The sequence below is a fragment of the Elephantulus edwardii genome, unplaced genomic scaffold (genome assembly GCF_000299155.1).
Source record: "Elephantulus edwardii isolate Elephantulus edwardi_28Jun2011 unplaced genomic scaffold, EleEdw1.0 scaffold00024, whole genome shotgun sequence".
NCBI lineage: Eukaryota > Metazoa > Chordata > Mammalia > Macroscelidea > Macroscelididae > Elephantulus > Elephantulus edwardii.
This window is the reverse complement of record NW_006399774.1, coordinates 23,361,239-23,377,603: the sequence shown is the minus strand read 5'-3', so window position 1 is coordinate 23,377,603 and position 16,365 is coordinate 23,361,239. Positions and strand designations below refer to the sequence as shown.

General features: G+C 46.6%; 1 protein-coding gene across 1 annotated transcript; it reads left to right on the top strand.

The window, feature by feature from the left end:
- The first annotated feature begins 15,245 nt into the window (after positions 1–15,245).
- On the top strand, positions 15,246–15,560 carry LOC102870742 (small ubiquitin-related modifier 3-like). The gene is made up of 2 exons (XM_006882837.1): positions 15,246–15,404; positions 15,468–15,560. Exons 1-2 carry the CDS (start codon positions 15,246–15,248, stop codon positions 15,558–15,560), a joined length of 252 nt encoding a protein of 83 aa, XP_006882899.1.
- Positions 15,561–16,365: the final 805 nt, after the last annotated feature.

The following is a 16,365-nucleotide window of genomic DNA, read 5'->3' as shown; positions in this document are numbered from 1 at the left end:
AAATCTGACTTTGTTTTTTTAAATCTGACTTTTGCAGTCTGAAACTGATCTAACAAGAAATCATGATATATTAATAATTACTGATGACTGGAATGCAAAAGTTGGAAGCAATGAAGAAGAAATTGTAGTCAAAAAGTATGAGTTAGTGACTGAAATGAGGCTGGAGATTGAATTATTAAATTTTGTACATACAATGTTTATTCATCACAAACACCTTTAAAAAAAACAAACAAAAAAACCATTAACAATGACTTGACATAAAGACCCCACCTGATGGGCTGCACAGGAGTCAGATTTGTTACATCTGTAGGACAGAGTAGAAATGCCCTTGAGAGAGAGGTCAGTGCAAGGACTTCTGAAGAGATATGAGCTTGAAGACAAGACCCCACAGAGTAATGTTGGCCTCCTGGGACCAGGTATCACAGGTCTCAAAGGGCATGACCTAGACCCAGAGCTAGAGCCAGAAACAGGTACTACAAAGTCCCTTATTAGATAAGAGGTATATATTTGTGAAACTATAATTTTAAGTTTAAAGTCCCCAGGTCTCTCATGCCTTTGATCACTTCTTAGCTCTTCATCTTCTAAGGAATTGAAAGAAAGTCAACAGAAAAGTTGAGGCGACTGAGCATTGGTGGGTCTCCCTTCACCAAGCCCCTGCCCGTATAGAGAGTAGATATGAGACTCTTGCACACATGCAGAGATGGAGGGCAGAGGGATTAGTCTTCAGTTTCTGCTCAAGTTGGTGTGCATGATCCTGACCTGAAAGGTGCTCTTCCACCTTTAGTACATACAACGAGCTATTGAGCAACTTTCTCTGTTCTGCTGGTGTTCTAGTACTGCCGTAATACAAGCGTGGCAACTGGGTGCCTTTGAAGAACACAAAGTCATCTTCTCATAATCCTGGGGCTAAACCTTCAAATCAGGGCCTTGGGTGTGTCCAGAACCTTCTTGTTGAGCATCTGATGTACCTGGGTTCTTGGTGATCCTTACATAATACATCTTCCCCAGAACGTGGAAAAGGATGTTCATCAGGGCTTCTTGGGCAAGTCTCTCATATGTGTCTTGGTATAGTTCCACCTCTTTCTGAAGTGACCCCTCTAAACCTTTCTAGTGTCATCTTACTTGAGCCCCTCAAGCCTGTGGGGAATCTGACACACTGTAGGGATGTTAAACATGTTATAGGTAAAGTGAGGTCTGGGTTATCTCATCCTGTGGAAGCCTTTCCCTTCTCGTTAGGAGCTGAAATGTGTACGAAAGAAAAACACGGGACATCTGCTCAACATTGCTGTTGTTATGTGTCACTGAGTAGCCTGCAACTCATAGCGACCCTATGTAAAATAGCTCTGAACCCTGCCCTATCCTGAGCCACTCTCACTGTCTCTGACACACATAAACCGTTACTGCAGTCACTATGTCAACCTTTCTCATCCAGGATCTTCCTCTCCTGCTCTGTCTTTTCATCCTTCCCAACGTGGTGTCCTTCTCCAAGTACTAGTCCCTTCTGGCCACATGCCCAAAATATGTGAGATGGAGTCTCGAAATCCTTGCCTCCAGACAGCAACTTGGTTTCACCCTCTCCAGAACAGACCTATTTGCTTTCTTGACAGTCCGGGCTATGTCCAATACTCTTCTCCAGCACCTCTACTCAAAAGCATTGATTCATCCAAGATTATAACCAATTAAAATCAGGCCAGAACAGAATCTTATCCCTGAGCACACGGAAGAAGCAGAGTCAATAAATCACTGTGGCCTGCCATTGATAGCTTTGCTTTCTGATTTTGTCATCTGGGAAAACAAACTCAGCGACAACAAGCCCAAAACCCAAAACATAAATCAGGACAAGTGTCACAGGAAACAGTACACGTCTCTCAGGAAACTCACCAGTTCACTGGCCTTCATGCAGACTCTCCACTGAGCTTTTGTGACTATAAATCCTAATAGGAATAAACAGTCTCATCTTTTTTCTGTGGAACTGTGGGGATATTTGAGTCCTTGACCTTTCAATTAGTAGCCCAACACTGACCCATACCACCAGATCCCTGTCAGTAAATGAAATAACTGCATAAATTCACTGAAAGGGACACTTTACACTTCAGCAGGACTTCTATTGTGACATCATATCAAGGACCTCAGCAACTTGAACTCCACTGCAGCTCCATCAGATCTTGAGGTCTTTGGAAGAGCTTCTTCTTGGACTTGGAAGAAAGCAGCCCTCAATCAGGGAAAGGTATGTAAACTGTGGTCACAGTATTTATGACTTTGAAAAACAAGGAGTCATTTATAGGTTGACTAGAAGGTAACTTAATTGAGGGTGAGTCTTCATTATTTCAATTTTGAGCTCACCATGCTCTCTGTTGCCCATGAGAGACCACAGAGTGTCTTTGACTCTGCTCCCTACGTCAGTCCATTGGCCAAGATGTTACTCTGCCTTCGTTTCAATTGTTGAACTCTGTTGGGTGGGATTCCCACTTTCTTTACTGTACATGTTTAAGGTCTTAAACAGGAGAAAAGGGCTAATTTTTTATACTCTGATGGCCCAGTGGGAAGAAGTGCTACTGACAAGCAAAGGCACCTAGTTTCTGACTATTAGCTGCTCCACAGGAGAAAGACCAACAAGCTCTTCTTGTGCACTTTCCAGTCTTGGAAACTCAATAGAGAGGCAGCTAGAGATCAGTTCTGGCTCAATGGCAATGAGCTTCCTTCTGTAAAGACAGCCTCAAAGCCAACAGTTCTACCCCGTCACATGGAGTCACTATGAGTCAGAATTGACTCAATGGCATCGATAACAACAACTAAAAGAAAGGGAGCAGTTGACTGTGTGGATCTTAACAAGTTGTGGCTGGCATTAAGAAGAATGGGAGTCCCAGAGCACTTGACTGTGCTCATGCGGAACCTATGCCTGTGTTCTTTCTCCATATGTATACTGAGAAAATTATTCAAGAAGCTGGACTCTATGAGTAGGAGTGTGGCATCAGGATGGGAGGGAGACTCATCAATAACCTACGTTATGCTGATAACGCAACCTTGCTTGCTGAAAGTGAGGAAGACTTGAAGCACTTGTTGCAGAAAGTCAAGAAATGCAGCCTTCAATATGGATTGCATCTCAATGTCAAGAAAACAAAGATTCTTACCACTGGACTGATAGGCAACATCATGATGAATGGAGGAGAGATTGAAGCTGTCAGCAACTCCATCTTTCTTGGCTCCTTGATCAGCAGTCAAGAGCTAAGAAGACACATTGCACTGAGAGAGTCTGCAGTTGGGGTCATCTCCAAATTATTGAGGAGCAATGGTGTGTTTATGTACTAACATGCATCTGATTCAATTCCTGGTCTTTCAGATCACTTTTATGCATCTGAGAGCCAGACGGTGAATAAGGATGATGGAAGAAAAGTTGATACCTTTGAGTCGTGGTGTTGGAGAAGAGCATGGAACATCCCACGGACGGCCAAGAGAACAAAAACCATGTCTCAGAGAGGGTGCAGATAGACTGCTCTGTAGAGGCAAGGATGATGAGGCTTTGCCCCACATGCTGTGGGTATGTTGCTAGGAGGGGCTATTCCTTGGAGAGAACATGATGCTGAGAAAGGTGGAATGTTGACAGGGGAGAGGAAGACCCTCCACCAGGTGACTGCCACAGAGACTGCCACAGTGGACATTAGTATGTCAGGAAGTGTGAAGATGGCACAGAATAGAACAGGGTTTAGATCTGTTGTTCCTAGGGTCACTATGAGTTGTGCTTGACGAAAAAGCATCTAACAGCACAACTTGGAACAGCCACTGACTGGGATCTCTTGTTTCACAATTTAACATTGAATGGGGGAGGAGAAGCGTGCAGGAGAGGAATCAAATACAAAGAAGAAAACAGAGCCTGTAGTTGTGTTTACAGAATAATCTCAATCACGTAAATATATGCGTAAAATGACTGAAAGCAAACAGCCCAAATTGTTGACAGTAGTTCTCTCTGGGTGGCAGAAATATAAGTTATTCAAATGTCTTCCTTATAATTTACTGTATTTTCTTAATTCTCTGCAGTAAATAGAAAATGGATTTTTATAGGAAAAAGGTCATGAATAATTATTTCAAAATAAATACCCTTTTTTGAACACACATGCGCGCGCGCGCGCACACACACACACGCGCAGAATCAGTCACGCACAACTTTTTCTTCTTGATACTTTTTAGAGCCTGTTAGGTGACTGCTTATAGGTTGGATGACATCAAACCCAAGCAGTGGAAAACCACTTGCGTAAACCCTGGGGCCATCTTGAAGTACTTATCTTGCTTATTTTCCATGATGCTTCAGCCACATGCGGCCATGGGAGGTGGAGGTAACAGGGACGAACTATGTAACAGATACAACAGTGCGCCCCACTGCTTCCTCTCCTCTTTCTGTGTGTTCTACAAGGATTTCCATGCCAGCGCTTTTAGAAGGTCTACCTGCTCTGGGCATTGTCGGCTGTGTGTGCTTTTCCAAGTGAAGAGATGTTTACACAACAAGGCAAACTCTTCAAGTAGACATGTCTAGGTTCCCAAGCAAGGGCGAGTGAGCTCCTGGGCCCTGAGCACAGGCTGGGTGGGAGAAGAGATTTCTCTGGCTGGGCCTCCGTATCTGAGTATATACAGAAAATGTGCCTGTTCTTTGCCATAATGTCTGTTCTTCTGTTCATCCAGTCCTGCCAGGCTTTCTATCTACCTCCTTCCCAAAGGCTTCGCAAGAGGAAATTCCTTGATCTCTCTCTCCAAGCCCTCAAATGCCCTTTCAGGTCCCAATTCTCAGCTGAGGACTTCTCCTCACAGTAAGAATGCAGACACCCTGAATCCTCTCCACAAATTCCGTATTCTCGCCCATTGACATGGAAGCAGCCGGGTCACCCGAATCCTGCGTTATCCCACTGTGCGTACTGGAACACCAAACACAAAACAAAACCTTTTTTCTGTCAATTCTGACTTCTCAAAGAGTTTTGGATGATTAGACTTCATCTGATAGATTTTAAACTTATTTCCTGGAGAAGAATATCATACTTGGAAAAATAAAGGAGCCGTGAAGGAGAAGAAAACTGTGAATGAGAGAGATTACACGGTGGATGCAACAATGGGCTTAAGGACGGCAGAGATAGCGACGAGCAAGCAGACTTGCTCAGAACCGCAGCATTGCACCCGAGAGGCCAACTCGGTGGCTCCTGACGCGCGCGCGCGCGCGCGCGCGCACGCGCACACACACACACACACACACACACACACACACACACACACACCCCTCCAGGTTTCCTTTCATGCTGGGGTTGAGGAACGGCAAACCTTTATGTCAGTGTTTGGGTACAAACTGTTTGAGTCATCAGGGACTTATCTTCTCCAGCAACTTGCATGCTGCTCCCCTAAAGGCCCCTCGCGATAATCCCAATTTCCAGGGGGTTATTTCTGTCAGCAAGGGGTCTTAGTGGCCTGCTGGTTAAGCATTGATTTCTCACTGAAAGGTCAGAAGTTTGAACCTGACCCAGTGTTTTCAGGGAGAGAAACTGATGGCAGGCCTGTTGTCCTGCTTCAGTGAAGACTGCATCCCAGGAGACTTTGTGTGTCGTGTGAGGTCGCTATCACTTGGCACTGACTGGACAGAACCCATTCCTCTCTTTTTCATCCATTCTTGGCAATTTATTTAACTTTATCTTAAACAAAAATAAACAAAAGCTCTTGCCTTATTAGAAGAAGATCCTCTCCTCTCATTCTCTCAATCATTCGTCTTCATTCTGACCCTGACTCAGTATCGTCCTATGTGAACAGAGGAGACGTGCAAACCACAGAACTCTGAGGGCCTGGTATTTTGAAAGTAGATTCACAGGCCTTTCCCCCAAAGTGTGTCAGATTGACTCGAATCTCCAATCTTTTGATTGAAAATCAAGAGTATGGCCTGATTTTTGCATCACCAGGGAGGGTCCTCATACACCACTCCTTTTAAGAAACTAAAGTTATAAAGGATGGTACGAGCTCACTTCCTCTACTTCTGCCCACGTGGTTTCCCCTTCAGCCTGCTCTGATAGGGTTTCATCTCAACCACTCCATCGAGGTAACCTGTCTGAAGGTCACTCTGTGTGCTTCTCCTCACCTGGTCAACCTCAGACACAAGTTCTAGGATAGCTTAAAACACCATCTTGAACTTCACTTCTGTTCTGTAATAAGCATCTCCCAGCCTGCATACCTCCCAATACTGCTCCTTCCCTCTCTCCTAGATCCCCTATGTCTAGGTTTGTTATTGGAACCACAATCCCTGCATCCTCACCCCTCTGCTCCTATCCCGCCCCCCCTCCTTGGATCCTCGTACACATTTTATTAGTTATCTTTCTACAATAATGGTCTTATGCATTATTTGTCCTTATTAGATTGAGTTAGTTCACTTAGGATAATGTTCTCCAGTCCCTCTCAAATTAGGTAGTGATTTACAAAATCATTGCTCCTGCATGCTGCATAGTATCTCATCATGTGAATGTATCAATTTTCCAATCCATTTGATTGTGGTTGGCTATTTAGGCTGTTTCCATGTTCTTGTGATGGTGAACAACGCTTCTATAAACATTGGTGTACAAGACTCTGTGCCTCAGTTCTCATTTTCTCTGGGTATGTTCCAAGCAGTGAAATAGCTGGATCATATGGAATTTCTGTGTTCAGCTTTTTGAAGACACGTCAAAAACTGCCTTCCAGAATGGTTGCATCATTTTACAATCACACCAACAGCAAACACTGTAAAATGTTGTTGCTTTTATTTGTGTGAGCTTGTCACCATCTAATAACTGTCAGTTTGTTGTACTGCGGTGGCTTATGTGTCACTGTGAAGCTGGAAGCTACACCACTGGGATTCCAAATACTACAAGAGTCCCCATGACGGACAGATTTCAATGGAATTTTTATACATAGATTCATAGATTCCAAAGAAATGAATGGTGATCTACTTTCAAAATGAGTTACTGGAAACATTATGGGTCCCTCCAGAATATTGTCTAGTACAGTGCTTGCGTATGACCCTGAAGGGGGGAAGACACCCCAAATTCTAAGTGGCTGTAATAGCGGGCTCACACTGGTGGTCACAAGGGTGGCACAGGCCCAGGCAGCAAGCTCTTCTGTCATGCTCAGAGTTCTCATAAATATGAACGTTACCAACAATAAAAACACGCCATTGGTGCCAACTCAGAACCAGCCCATAGCGACTGTCCGGTGGGATTTCTGAGGCTGAAAGTTCCATGACAGAGGTTTGCACATTGTCCTCTTTCAGGAAAACTGGTGGTTTTGAACAGTACAACTCTCTACCGGTAGGCCATTTGTATTTGTTTTGGACTAAAAAGTCAGAACCGACTCCCAGCTGAACCTCCAGCAGGTTTTCACAGGCAGTAAATTACATAGGAGGACACTGTACGTCTTCCCCTGGTGGACCATCTGGGAGATTTGAACTGCGTGCCTTTGGATTGGCAGCATAACTTCTTGTCCCTAAACCACTAGTGCTCCATAGGCCACTAAGCAGTCAGTCAGCCACTAACTGAGGGCCGTGACGTGTAACATGACGCCATCATTACCATGATTTCATTTGCCCTGCAGAGTTCCTTTGAGGCAAACGCTGAAGCCCAGACAGACCTTGTAACCTCCTGAACTTATGCAGCTTCTGCCACCTGACCTGGGGCAGGGCAAGGCCAGTCTCCCGTTGAACCTCTCCTTTAACGATTTATGTGTCCTGAGTGAAGAAGATTGAGGAAGAATGCATTTCTTTGTATGATCATATTGACAAAGCATATTAACTAGAACCTGGAGAAGAAACAAATCAGTCTTGGGAGAACCGTAACCAGAATGTCTCTTAGAATCAAGGAGCATGAGACTTTGGATGTATTATCAGAACGGACAGTTCGCTGGAGAAGAGCATCATGCTTGGCCAAGTAGAAGGTCAGCTCAAAGATGCAAATCCTCACTGACATGAACTGACGTCGTGGCCACAATAGTCAGTTCAAGCATGGCAGTGACTGAGTGGACGGTGCAGGCTGGGACGATGCTTGATTCTGTATATGGGTAACTATGGGACAGCTTATAACAATGGCAGCATCTCATCAACACTAAGGACTGAACCGGAAGAAGGCAGCTCGCTCGCTCTTTTTTTTTTTTATGGTGGTGTTTTGTGACTGTAAGGACACGTCTGAAAAATGGTGTTACTCAGTCATGGTGGAGATCATGGGAAGCTGTAAAGTCCCTTGATAATTCTCAGAAAGAAGACCCTCCAAAGAAGAATTGATTGACATGGTGACTGCAACAATGGTATTGAGCACGGTGGGAACAGTGGCATAGCCCAGAGTAGGTTTTGGTTTACACCTGTTGTTCATATGGTTGCTATGAGTCAGTCAAGCAGATGACATCTAAAACCAAGAACAACAAGGGGGCTCTATGAGTAGAAGGTATCTGAGGGCTCTAACAGCCAGCTGGCATTCTCTCCCGCTCGCCCTGTAAGTGTTTCTCTGTAGTGCTTGTCACCATTGGTAGATTGTATAAGCATTTCTTATTTGTTGACTCCTTTATTATTAGGATGCAGCCATCTTGAGGGTAGGCAGGTGTTTGTCCACCCTGGAACACGGAGCAGTGTCCTCCAAGGTCAGGGCGCTCAGTGGGTACTTGGGCAAGTGCGGGAATCTTCCGACATCGTGCTTCCTCCCACCTGCCTTCTCACTGCAGCTTCCTTTCCAGTGGGAAGCTTCCTTCCACTCATGCAGTTGGAATTTGGTGCCATCGATTCAGTTCTGACTCAGAAACCTTTCACTCTCTGCTTTTCCACGTCATCGGAGTGAGGCCATTGTGCCAGCGATTGCGTCCAGCCGTTTCAGAGCAGTCTCATCCATTTTTCCTGGCCCTTTAATTGCCCAAACACAATGTCCTTTCCCCCAGTCGGTCTTGCCTGGTGACAGTCTCACCATCTTCATTTCTGAGCAGCTTTTTCGTTGTGTTTCCTCTAACACTGATTTGTTCATTACTCCAATAGCTCATTCCTTCTCTAAAACCACAGTTTGAGTGAAGAAAGTGGCATTGAAGGAAAGAAGGATTTGATTTTTTATTCTAAGTGACAAGCACAGTATGAATGAGGAGCCCTGGTGCTGGCGAGGTTGAACCCTCAGGTAACAAACTGCAAGGCTGGGAGTGGGACAGTGCTCAGTGGCTCCCAGGACAAGGACGTGGTACTCTGCCTGCAGGTGGACCGCAGCCAGCCTAGGAGACACCCGGGGACAGTTCTGTGGTGTCACTTGGGCCCCCAGTGACTGGGGATTAACTCACAGTACTCAACATCAACAACAACGTGGATAGTTTTTGTTGTCAATGTTGAAGATTCTTAAAAACATAAGTAAATAGGGGCAAGTGTTCAGTGATGAAACCACAGAGAGGTGGGCATGGGCAGAGCCAAGGCTGGCACCTTCTGCCTCACCAGCTTTTGGGAGAAAGGACTGGTTTATTGTTTTAATGGTCATTGGTGAAAGTACAACTCAGCATCTCAAATTTGGCATGTCTGGACTGTTTGAAGGACACTGTTTTTTGTACTAACCCTCTCTTAACAGTTTATTTTCATTTCCAACTAGTTATTAAAACATCAAATGCCTCACACTGACATCCAACCTGAGCACGTTGACTCCAGAGCAGACAGGCCTTCTCCAGCTCCCCTGTTCCGTCCAGCTCTGGGCTCCTTTGGCGCCTCGGTAGAGACGCAGGATTTTCCAAGACGAGGATTTTATGGTTTCATTTTGTAACATGTAACTACACGCTTGATGAAGAAACCACAAAACCTCATGAACCTATATGCAATAATGTCAGACCAAATGCACTGATTCTGTTCCCAGCTTCAATATCTCCAGATGACTTCAGTCAAAACCGAGCAAGTCAAGAGAAAGCTAAAGGAGAGGGTGAGGGAGAAGTTTGGAGACTGCCCCTCTTCTGTGCGTGGAGGTCAGGGAGTTCGGTTCCCCTGAGCCCCAATCCCACAGAGCAGTTACATTCTAAGTAGAAAGGTGGCCCTCTTGGCAGCCCATCTGCAGGTCTGCAGGCTTTGTTTTGAGACCACAAAAAAGTATGATTCAATAATATTCCAAGAAGGGAGACTGTCCAGTAGGCAGTGTGTCCAGACCCACCCCAGACTCCCAGCAGCACTGGCCTGAAGTGACAGGCACCTCTCCAACCTGGTCCAGCCTGGCTCCGTGAGGCCCAGCTCCCTTGTAAGAGCAGGGAAGCCTGCCCGAGCAGCAGCAAGGAAAAACACAAAACATAAACACTTCACCATTGTTGCAAGAGCTTCCAGTGGACACTTTCCAAATGCGGTAGCTTCATTGAAAAGGTCACCTTTGATCATTAAACCTTTTATTTCACCCATTTCTTGGAGGAAAGGGAACTTGGAAGCAAAAGTTAGTCTCCAAAACATCTTTGCCAGATGGATTTTCTCTGCACATAGCCTTCAAAGTCCTGGCTCAGGACCACCATAAAGATAATTGCTAACGATAATAAAGAGGCAATTAACACCTTGTGTTGACAGAGTGCTTTCTACCCGAGTGTCCCAGAATGAGAACGGGTGAGGTTATCCAGTGTTCATGAACGGGTGACCACAGTGGGAACTTGTCCATGAAGGTGTTAGTTTCCATTGATTTGACTTTGAACGTGTGCAGTATTGACCCTTCCTGGGCCATCTGTACAACTCGGGCCTTCTTGAGCCCAATGTTGTGGCCATTTACGTGCTTTGAGAACCTTCCAAACTAAGGGGCCCAGCTTCTGGCACTGCATTAGACAGGCATCCACTTCCGAAACAAAATGTCTCCGGAAACTCTATGAACTTTGATAAATGACAACAGTTACAGAAAGGCTTCAGGCCTTTTGTTCATAGGGTTCTTAGGAGTTGTGCTTGACTCGCCAGCAATCAACAACAATAGCAAATATAGGCTTTCCATTGGCTTAGTTTTGAATGTAGAGCCTCTTTAAGTCGTCTGTTTTTGATTGGACACTCTGGTGAAACCTGTCCACCCTGGGTGATGCTAGTAGTACATTGCAACATATAAGCCACTGGCTTTCACCAAATGGACAGGTCCAGTGACAGGAGGGAAAGTTAATATGCTGTAGGCTTTGCTGAGGCAGCATTCCACAGAGCAATGAGATCCAGATGGTTCTCAGTCCTGCCTTATTTCCTCTGTGCTGCCCTTCCCATTCTTAAACTTCTCCTGTTTTCTATGAAAACCTCTGGTTTTCATTTGATTCTCCACTCACGTAGCTGACCATCACTACTGTTTCTGTTTCTTTTCCTTGGCCTGTCAAGCACAGGGTTGGGGCCGTAGCCATTTCATCCTCCTCACACCCGCAGGGCCACGGCTGTATGCAGCCTCTTCCTTGTCCTGTCATCTAGACAAGTGGGACTGGGCCGAGTTTTAGCCGCAGTTGCTTCACATTTGCCCTACACTCACATCTCTGTTGTCAGCCCTGAGCTTTGTGACCCAAGCCTGCAGCATCTCGACGTGCCTCCAGTTCTCCATCTTCATTTATGCTCTGATTTGGAACTGAATATGTGTCTCTCTGGAAATAGCGCTTATGTTCACTCATGACACAAAACAACAGGTATAGACTTTCAAATTCATGATGTCAAGTTCCTTTAAAAAACGTCAAATAAGAAAGTGCCCAAACCAAGACAAGTAGCAATATCACTTGCATCATTTTAGACACAATCTTAATGCCACACGCCGGTCCAAAACCAGTGTACCAGACTCGCTCGCTGACCTCTGCTGTCACAGCGCCAGAGCACACTTCTCTCGGGTATCCTGTAGAAACGGCAAATCACAGAGAGGCATGCAAGAGACAAATGAGACCATCGCAAGTGAAAATAGAGGATGATTTATGTAAGTGATACAATGACGAACTTAAATTATGGGCGTCGTAAGTATTCTGGTTACATTTATAATGGAGGGTAAGTAGACTATTTTAGACCTTGAGAGAGTAAGAAAACAAATAGGGCACCGTGTGTGCAGTTTTGTGTTTATATATCAATATTTTAATAACCACAGCCTTAAGAGCTTACAGCGATTCACTTACACGCTGTTCTAGGAGCTCCTCTAGATTTTGTATCAATTAACTGCTCAGGCCTCTCACTGACATTATACAGCTGATTCTGTTGGAACAGATGAGATCACTTTTCAGCAGAAGCTGTGCATTTGCTAACGAGTTACTGCTCCAGCAGATCATGCAGGTTCCCGCACGGTCTGCCTCACTGGCAGCTGATCTCCTGTCCCAGGTTCCCTCATTCCCATCCGAGCCTGCAGTGACCAAGACACTGGATCTATTAGCAAGAAAGGCAGCTTTCTGGCCTTCGACAAAGCATCAAGTGTTTCATTTAAACTATTTCCTTGTTTTATTTAACACCATCTCACTCACTAGAATGAAATCCATTCCACAGAAATAACCGAAGGATGCACGTGGTGTCCTGCCCCAGATCAGAACCTCATTACGAAACGGCTCTTGAAAACAAACTGTGCTCCAAGGTCTGGCTCCTGGCACCCACCTGGGCCAAGCAGGGCAGCTCCTTCGGGTTTCAAGGGTGATAAACAGACCTCCTGGTCTCACATCCAAAGAGCCTCAGTGTGGTTTTGAACCTTCACTCTTATTGGATAATAGAGTCATCGAGCTTAACTCCTCAAACAGCCTGAGGATGGGTGAGGTCTGAGAAGTTGCTGTTAGATGTCTACAGTGACAGTGATTCCTCCGGGCCCTGTCCGAGTGTATGCGCTCTGAGGCTGCTTCTGTGCCATGAGCACGGACTCCGGCACGTTCTTGACCTCACCTGTCTCATGGTCCCTAACTTGTCTCCTGATGGCAGGGATGACATCGTCTCTCTCCAGGCATCTGCTTAGAAGTCCACTGTGAATTCACTGCTAAGCGGCTCTGCACATTTTGTTTCTAAAGCTGTTGTCTGGGGCATCTGGAGAGGTTAAGACCTGGCCTCCCACCCCTTGGAATGCAAGGTCTAAAACGCTGGATTCCATCTGGAGAAACACAAAATAGAGTCAGAGCTAGAATCCTCTGAGAGAGATCCGGTGTCCTGGTGTGGAGGGAGCCCAGTGGCTAACGCAGAGGTCAAGTTCCCCAGCAGATAGGGTCCACTGGCTGCAATGTGAGAGGAAACGGGCAGTCGCCTGTGCAGCTTACAGCCTCAGAATCCTGCAGACGGTCAGCTACTGGTCGGTTCCAGCTCAGCAGCAGGGTAGTACGAAGGACAAACCTTCTGGACCAGGGTGCTCAGAGACAATGTCCCCAGTGGGATCTGTCAGACCCGAGTCACCTGCACTAGGAAAGACGTGGATCGGGAGCGTGGTGGAGCCAGTTGGCCTCCCCACCAACTACTACTGACTCCTCAAAATGCGGGTTTGCCAGCCCCTTCTCAAAGGCACGCACAAGCACGTGCACACGGCACCATCCGTCTCCAATCATCAATTCTGGATTTTTGTAAAATGACAAATTGAAGATTCTCTTTTATTTTCATAAAACCAATCCTCCTGAAACAGATTGGAGGTTGATGAAGATGAAAGTCCTTAATGAGTTTGCTGCGCGGTGCCTCCAGAGGGAACACAGCTGCTTCTGATCCGCAAGCTGTTTCTGAGCCTGATGAGAAGGCCCTGCTCGCAGCCAGCAGGGAACGCAGGACGCAGGTTCAAAAGGGCTCGTAAAGCAGGCTGGATGGGTGCCCTGCACTGTCTGTAAAGATCTTCCAGATTTTTCTGTGAGGCTCAGGCCCAAGGACAGAGTTGGCCAGGAGGAAGAATATTATGAGAGAACATGGATTTCAGGAGCTGGCTCTGCAGCTTAGGGACAGCAGAGCTGAGAACAAGTGGACAGCCACTGAGTCCTGCAGCACTCTTTGGAGAGCAGACTGGTGGCTCAGTGGTAGAGCTCTAACCTTCCATGCTGGAGACCTGGGTTCAATCCTGGCCTTCTTCTGCCAAGGCCTGAGGGGAGCCATGGGCTGGAGCCCTTCTGGGCTTGACCACAATGGTGGGAGTCTGCCGGAGCTGTAGATTCGTGGACCAGCCACAGAGTGGCTCCCAAGCCAAACCTGAAGAGGGGACCATCTGAGGACACTAAGCCCTGAGACGGCTCTGTTGGTGCGGGTGTGTTCACAGCCTGTGGTGGGGTCAGCACTTTCCCTCACTACAGACCCCTGATTGAGGACCTTCTATCTTCAGAAATTCGCCCTCATGGAAATGTGGTCTGGTGACTGTCCCCTCCCCAGTCCTTAAAGCTGCCCTTGTTTCTTAGGGTCCGTCTCAGCTGCCTCTCCTGCCATGAAGCTGACGTGTTACCTCTCCCTCTGAGCTCTCACTATCCAGAGTTACCGTGGAGTTCTGCTTCCATGGCCGATTTCCTCTCTTCTGCTCACAGGTGGCTGTCTCTCTGACCACCTGGGGCCTCACTCCTCCAGTTCCTCTCTGCCTGGTCTGAGGCCTAGAAAGGCTCAGGCTCCACTTCCCTGGGCCCAGCCCCGAGGCCCTCCTCTCAGCAGGCCATCTCTCAGGTACCAGAGGGAACACTTGGAGTCTGGGCTTTTTTAAAAAAAAACAGGGTGAGTGGAGGCTCTGCCAACACCCAGAAACAATGGGGATGAACAGAGCCACCAAGGTTGCCCCTATCAATGAGTGCACAAACACCAACATCGTCATTTTATCAACACGTGGAGCCAACAGGCAGCACTCACCACTGTGAAAAACCACTCCTGGCAAAGTAACCTGCAGAACCAGCCAGTTCCCAGTGCACTTTGCATACAGAGAGCGACAAAGCCACTCTGAGCAGCCCACATTGCTGTGATCTTAGACGGAAGACAAGCCTCAGAGGAGAGCAGAGGGCAGAAGCTGAAAGGAGGGAGCTGGCCGGTGGGAGAGCTGTTGCCAGTCTTGTTAGTGTAATGTGCACCGTCTCAAACTGCTAATGAAAGAGCCAGCAGTTCAAGTCTAACCGCCTCTCCTCAGTATAGAGATGGGCAGTCCTCTCCTGTTAAGCTCCCAAACCCTGTGCAGGGTCTCTGTGAAAGGGTATTGTCTCAACAGCAGTGAGCTGCGTGTGTCTAAAAGCCCTTAGGTTCTAGTAGAATGTGGAAACTTTAATTTTTTAAAAATTCTTAAAATAGCAGTTGCAGCGGGAGAGCGGTGGGGCTGAGAGCGTGACTCGCCCGCTCCGGCGCTGCCCTAGCCTTTGCTGCCGCCGCCCGCGCAGCCATGTCCGAGGAGAAGCCCAAGGAGGGAGTGAAGACAGAGAATGACCATATCAACCTGAAGGTGGCTGGGCAGGATGGCTCTGTCGTCCAGTTCAAAATCAAGAGGCACACGCCTCTGAGCAAGCTGGTGAAGGCCTACTGGGAGCGACAGGGCTTGTCAGTGAGACAGATTAGAGTCAGGTTTGCTGGGCAGCCAATTAATGAAGTAGACACTCCAGCACAGCTGGAGATGGAGGATGAAGACACAATCGATGTGTTCCAGCAGCAGACGGGTGGCACATGGGCGACCGGAGACCTGTTGGGATGTCGCATCTAGGGGGACCATTTCACGTCTGTGTCACCTGTCCTTGCATTTGTGATGCAGTAGTAAACGTGAACACGCCACCACAGGTGTCTTCGGAAACCCGAGATCACCAAATGACTTTCCTCTCTCCTTGATGTACTTAAGTGCAACTCAACACTATTTCTGCAGGGATTCATCTACAGCTGAAATTGGGCCAATACAAATTGCTATCTTTGTTTAGGTTAAATGAATTGCAAGGTTTGGGGGGCTTGTTATGTTTTTATTTTTTCTTTCTCGTAGGACACTTTTCTCCAACTGTGGGCTGTTCATTTTCAGTCTTCATTTGGAGATTTGGTCCCTCCAGATGTTGTGATATTCTCCCCACTGCTTCATCTAATCATGTAGGTAGCTCATGTGTACTGCAGTGGGTGCTTCTTTTGGACATATAAGTTTGGGGGCTTGGTGGGAATGAAAGACAAAATTTCACTTGCTATTTGTTGAAGGTACAGTTTATGAAATTTTTGTTTAATATTGCAAATTTAAGCATTGTCAGAAAATGGTAAAATCAAATGGAATCTGTTGAGTTGCTGCATAAAAGGCAAACAAGGGAAATAGCAGAGCCCTTCACTAGAATGGCCTCATGATCCCTGCCCTTGAGTGTGTCCCCACAGGGCTCCGGCCCAGGGTCCCTGCCACCACTGTTCAGTAGCAGATGACAACTACATTAACTCAATTGGCTTCTCCCACTTTTTTCATATAGGAGAAAATAATGCCACAATTTCCATTTGATAGTAGTATTGTGGCCTCCAATTTCCTTTAGTATTTGCTTCTGATGAAT

Excerpts from the sequence above, each read along its gene's own strand:
- LOC102870742 (XM_006882837.1), top strand. The coding sequence starts at position 15,246 with ATGTCCGAGGAGAAGCCCAAGGAGGGAGTGAAGACAGAGAATGACCAT. Across the intron at positions 15,405-15,467 it reads GGGAGCGACAGGGCTTGTCA|CTGGAGATGGAGGATGAAGA; the intron begins GTGAGACAGATT and ends ACTCCAGCACAG.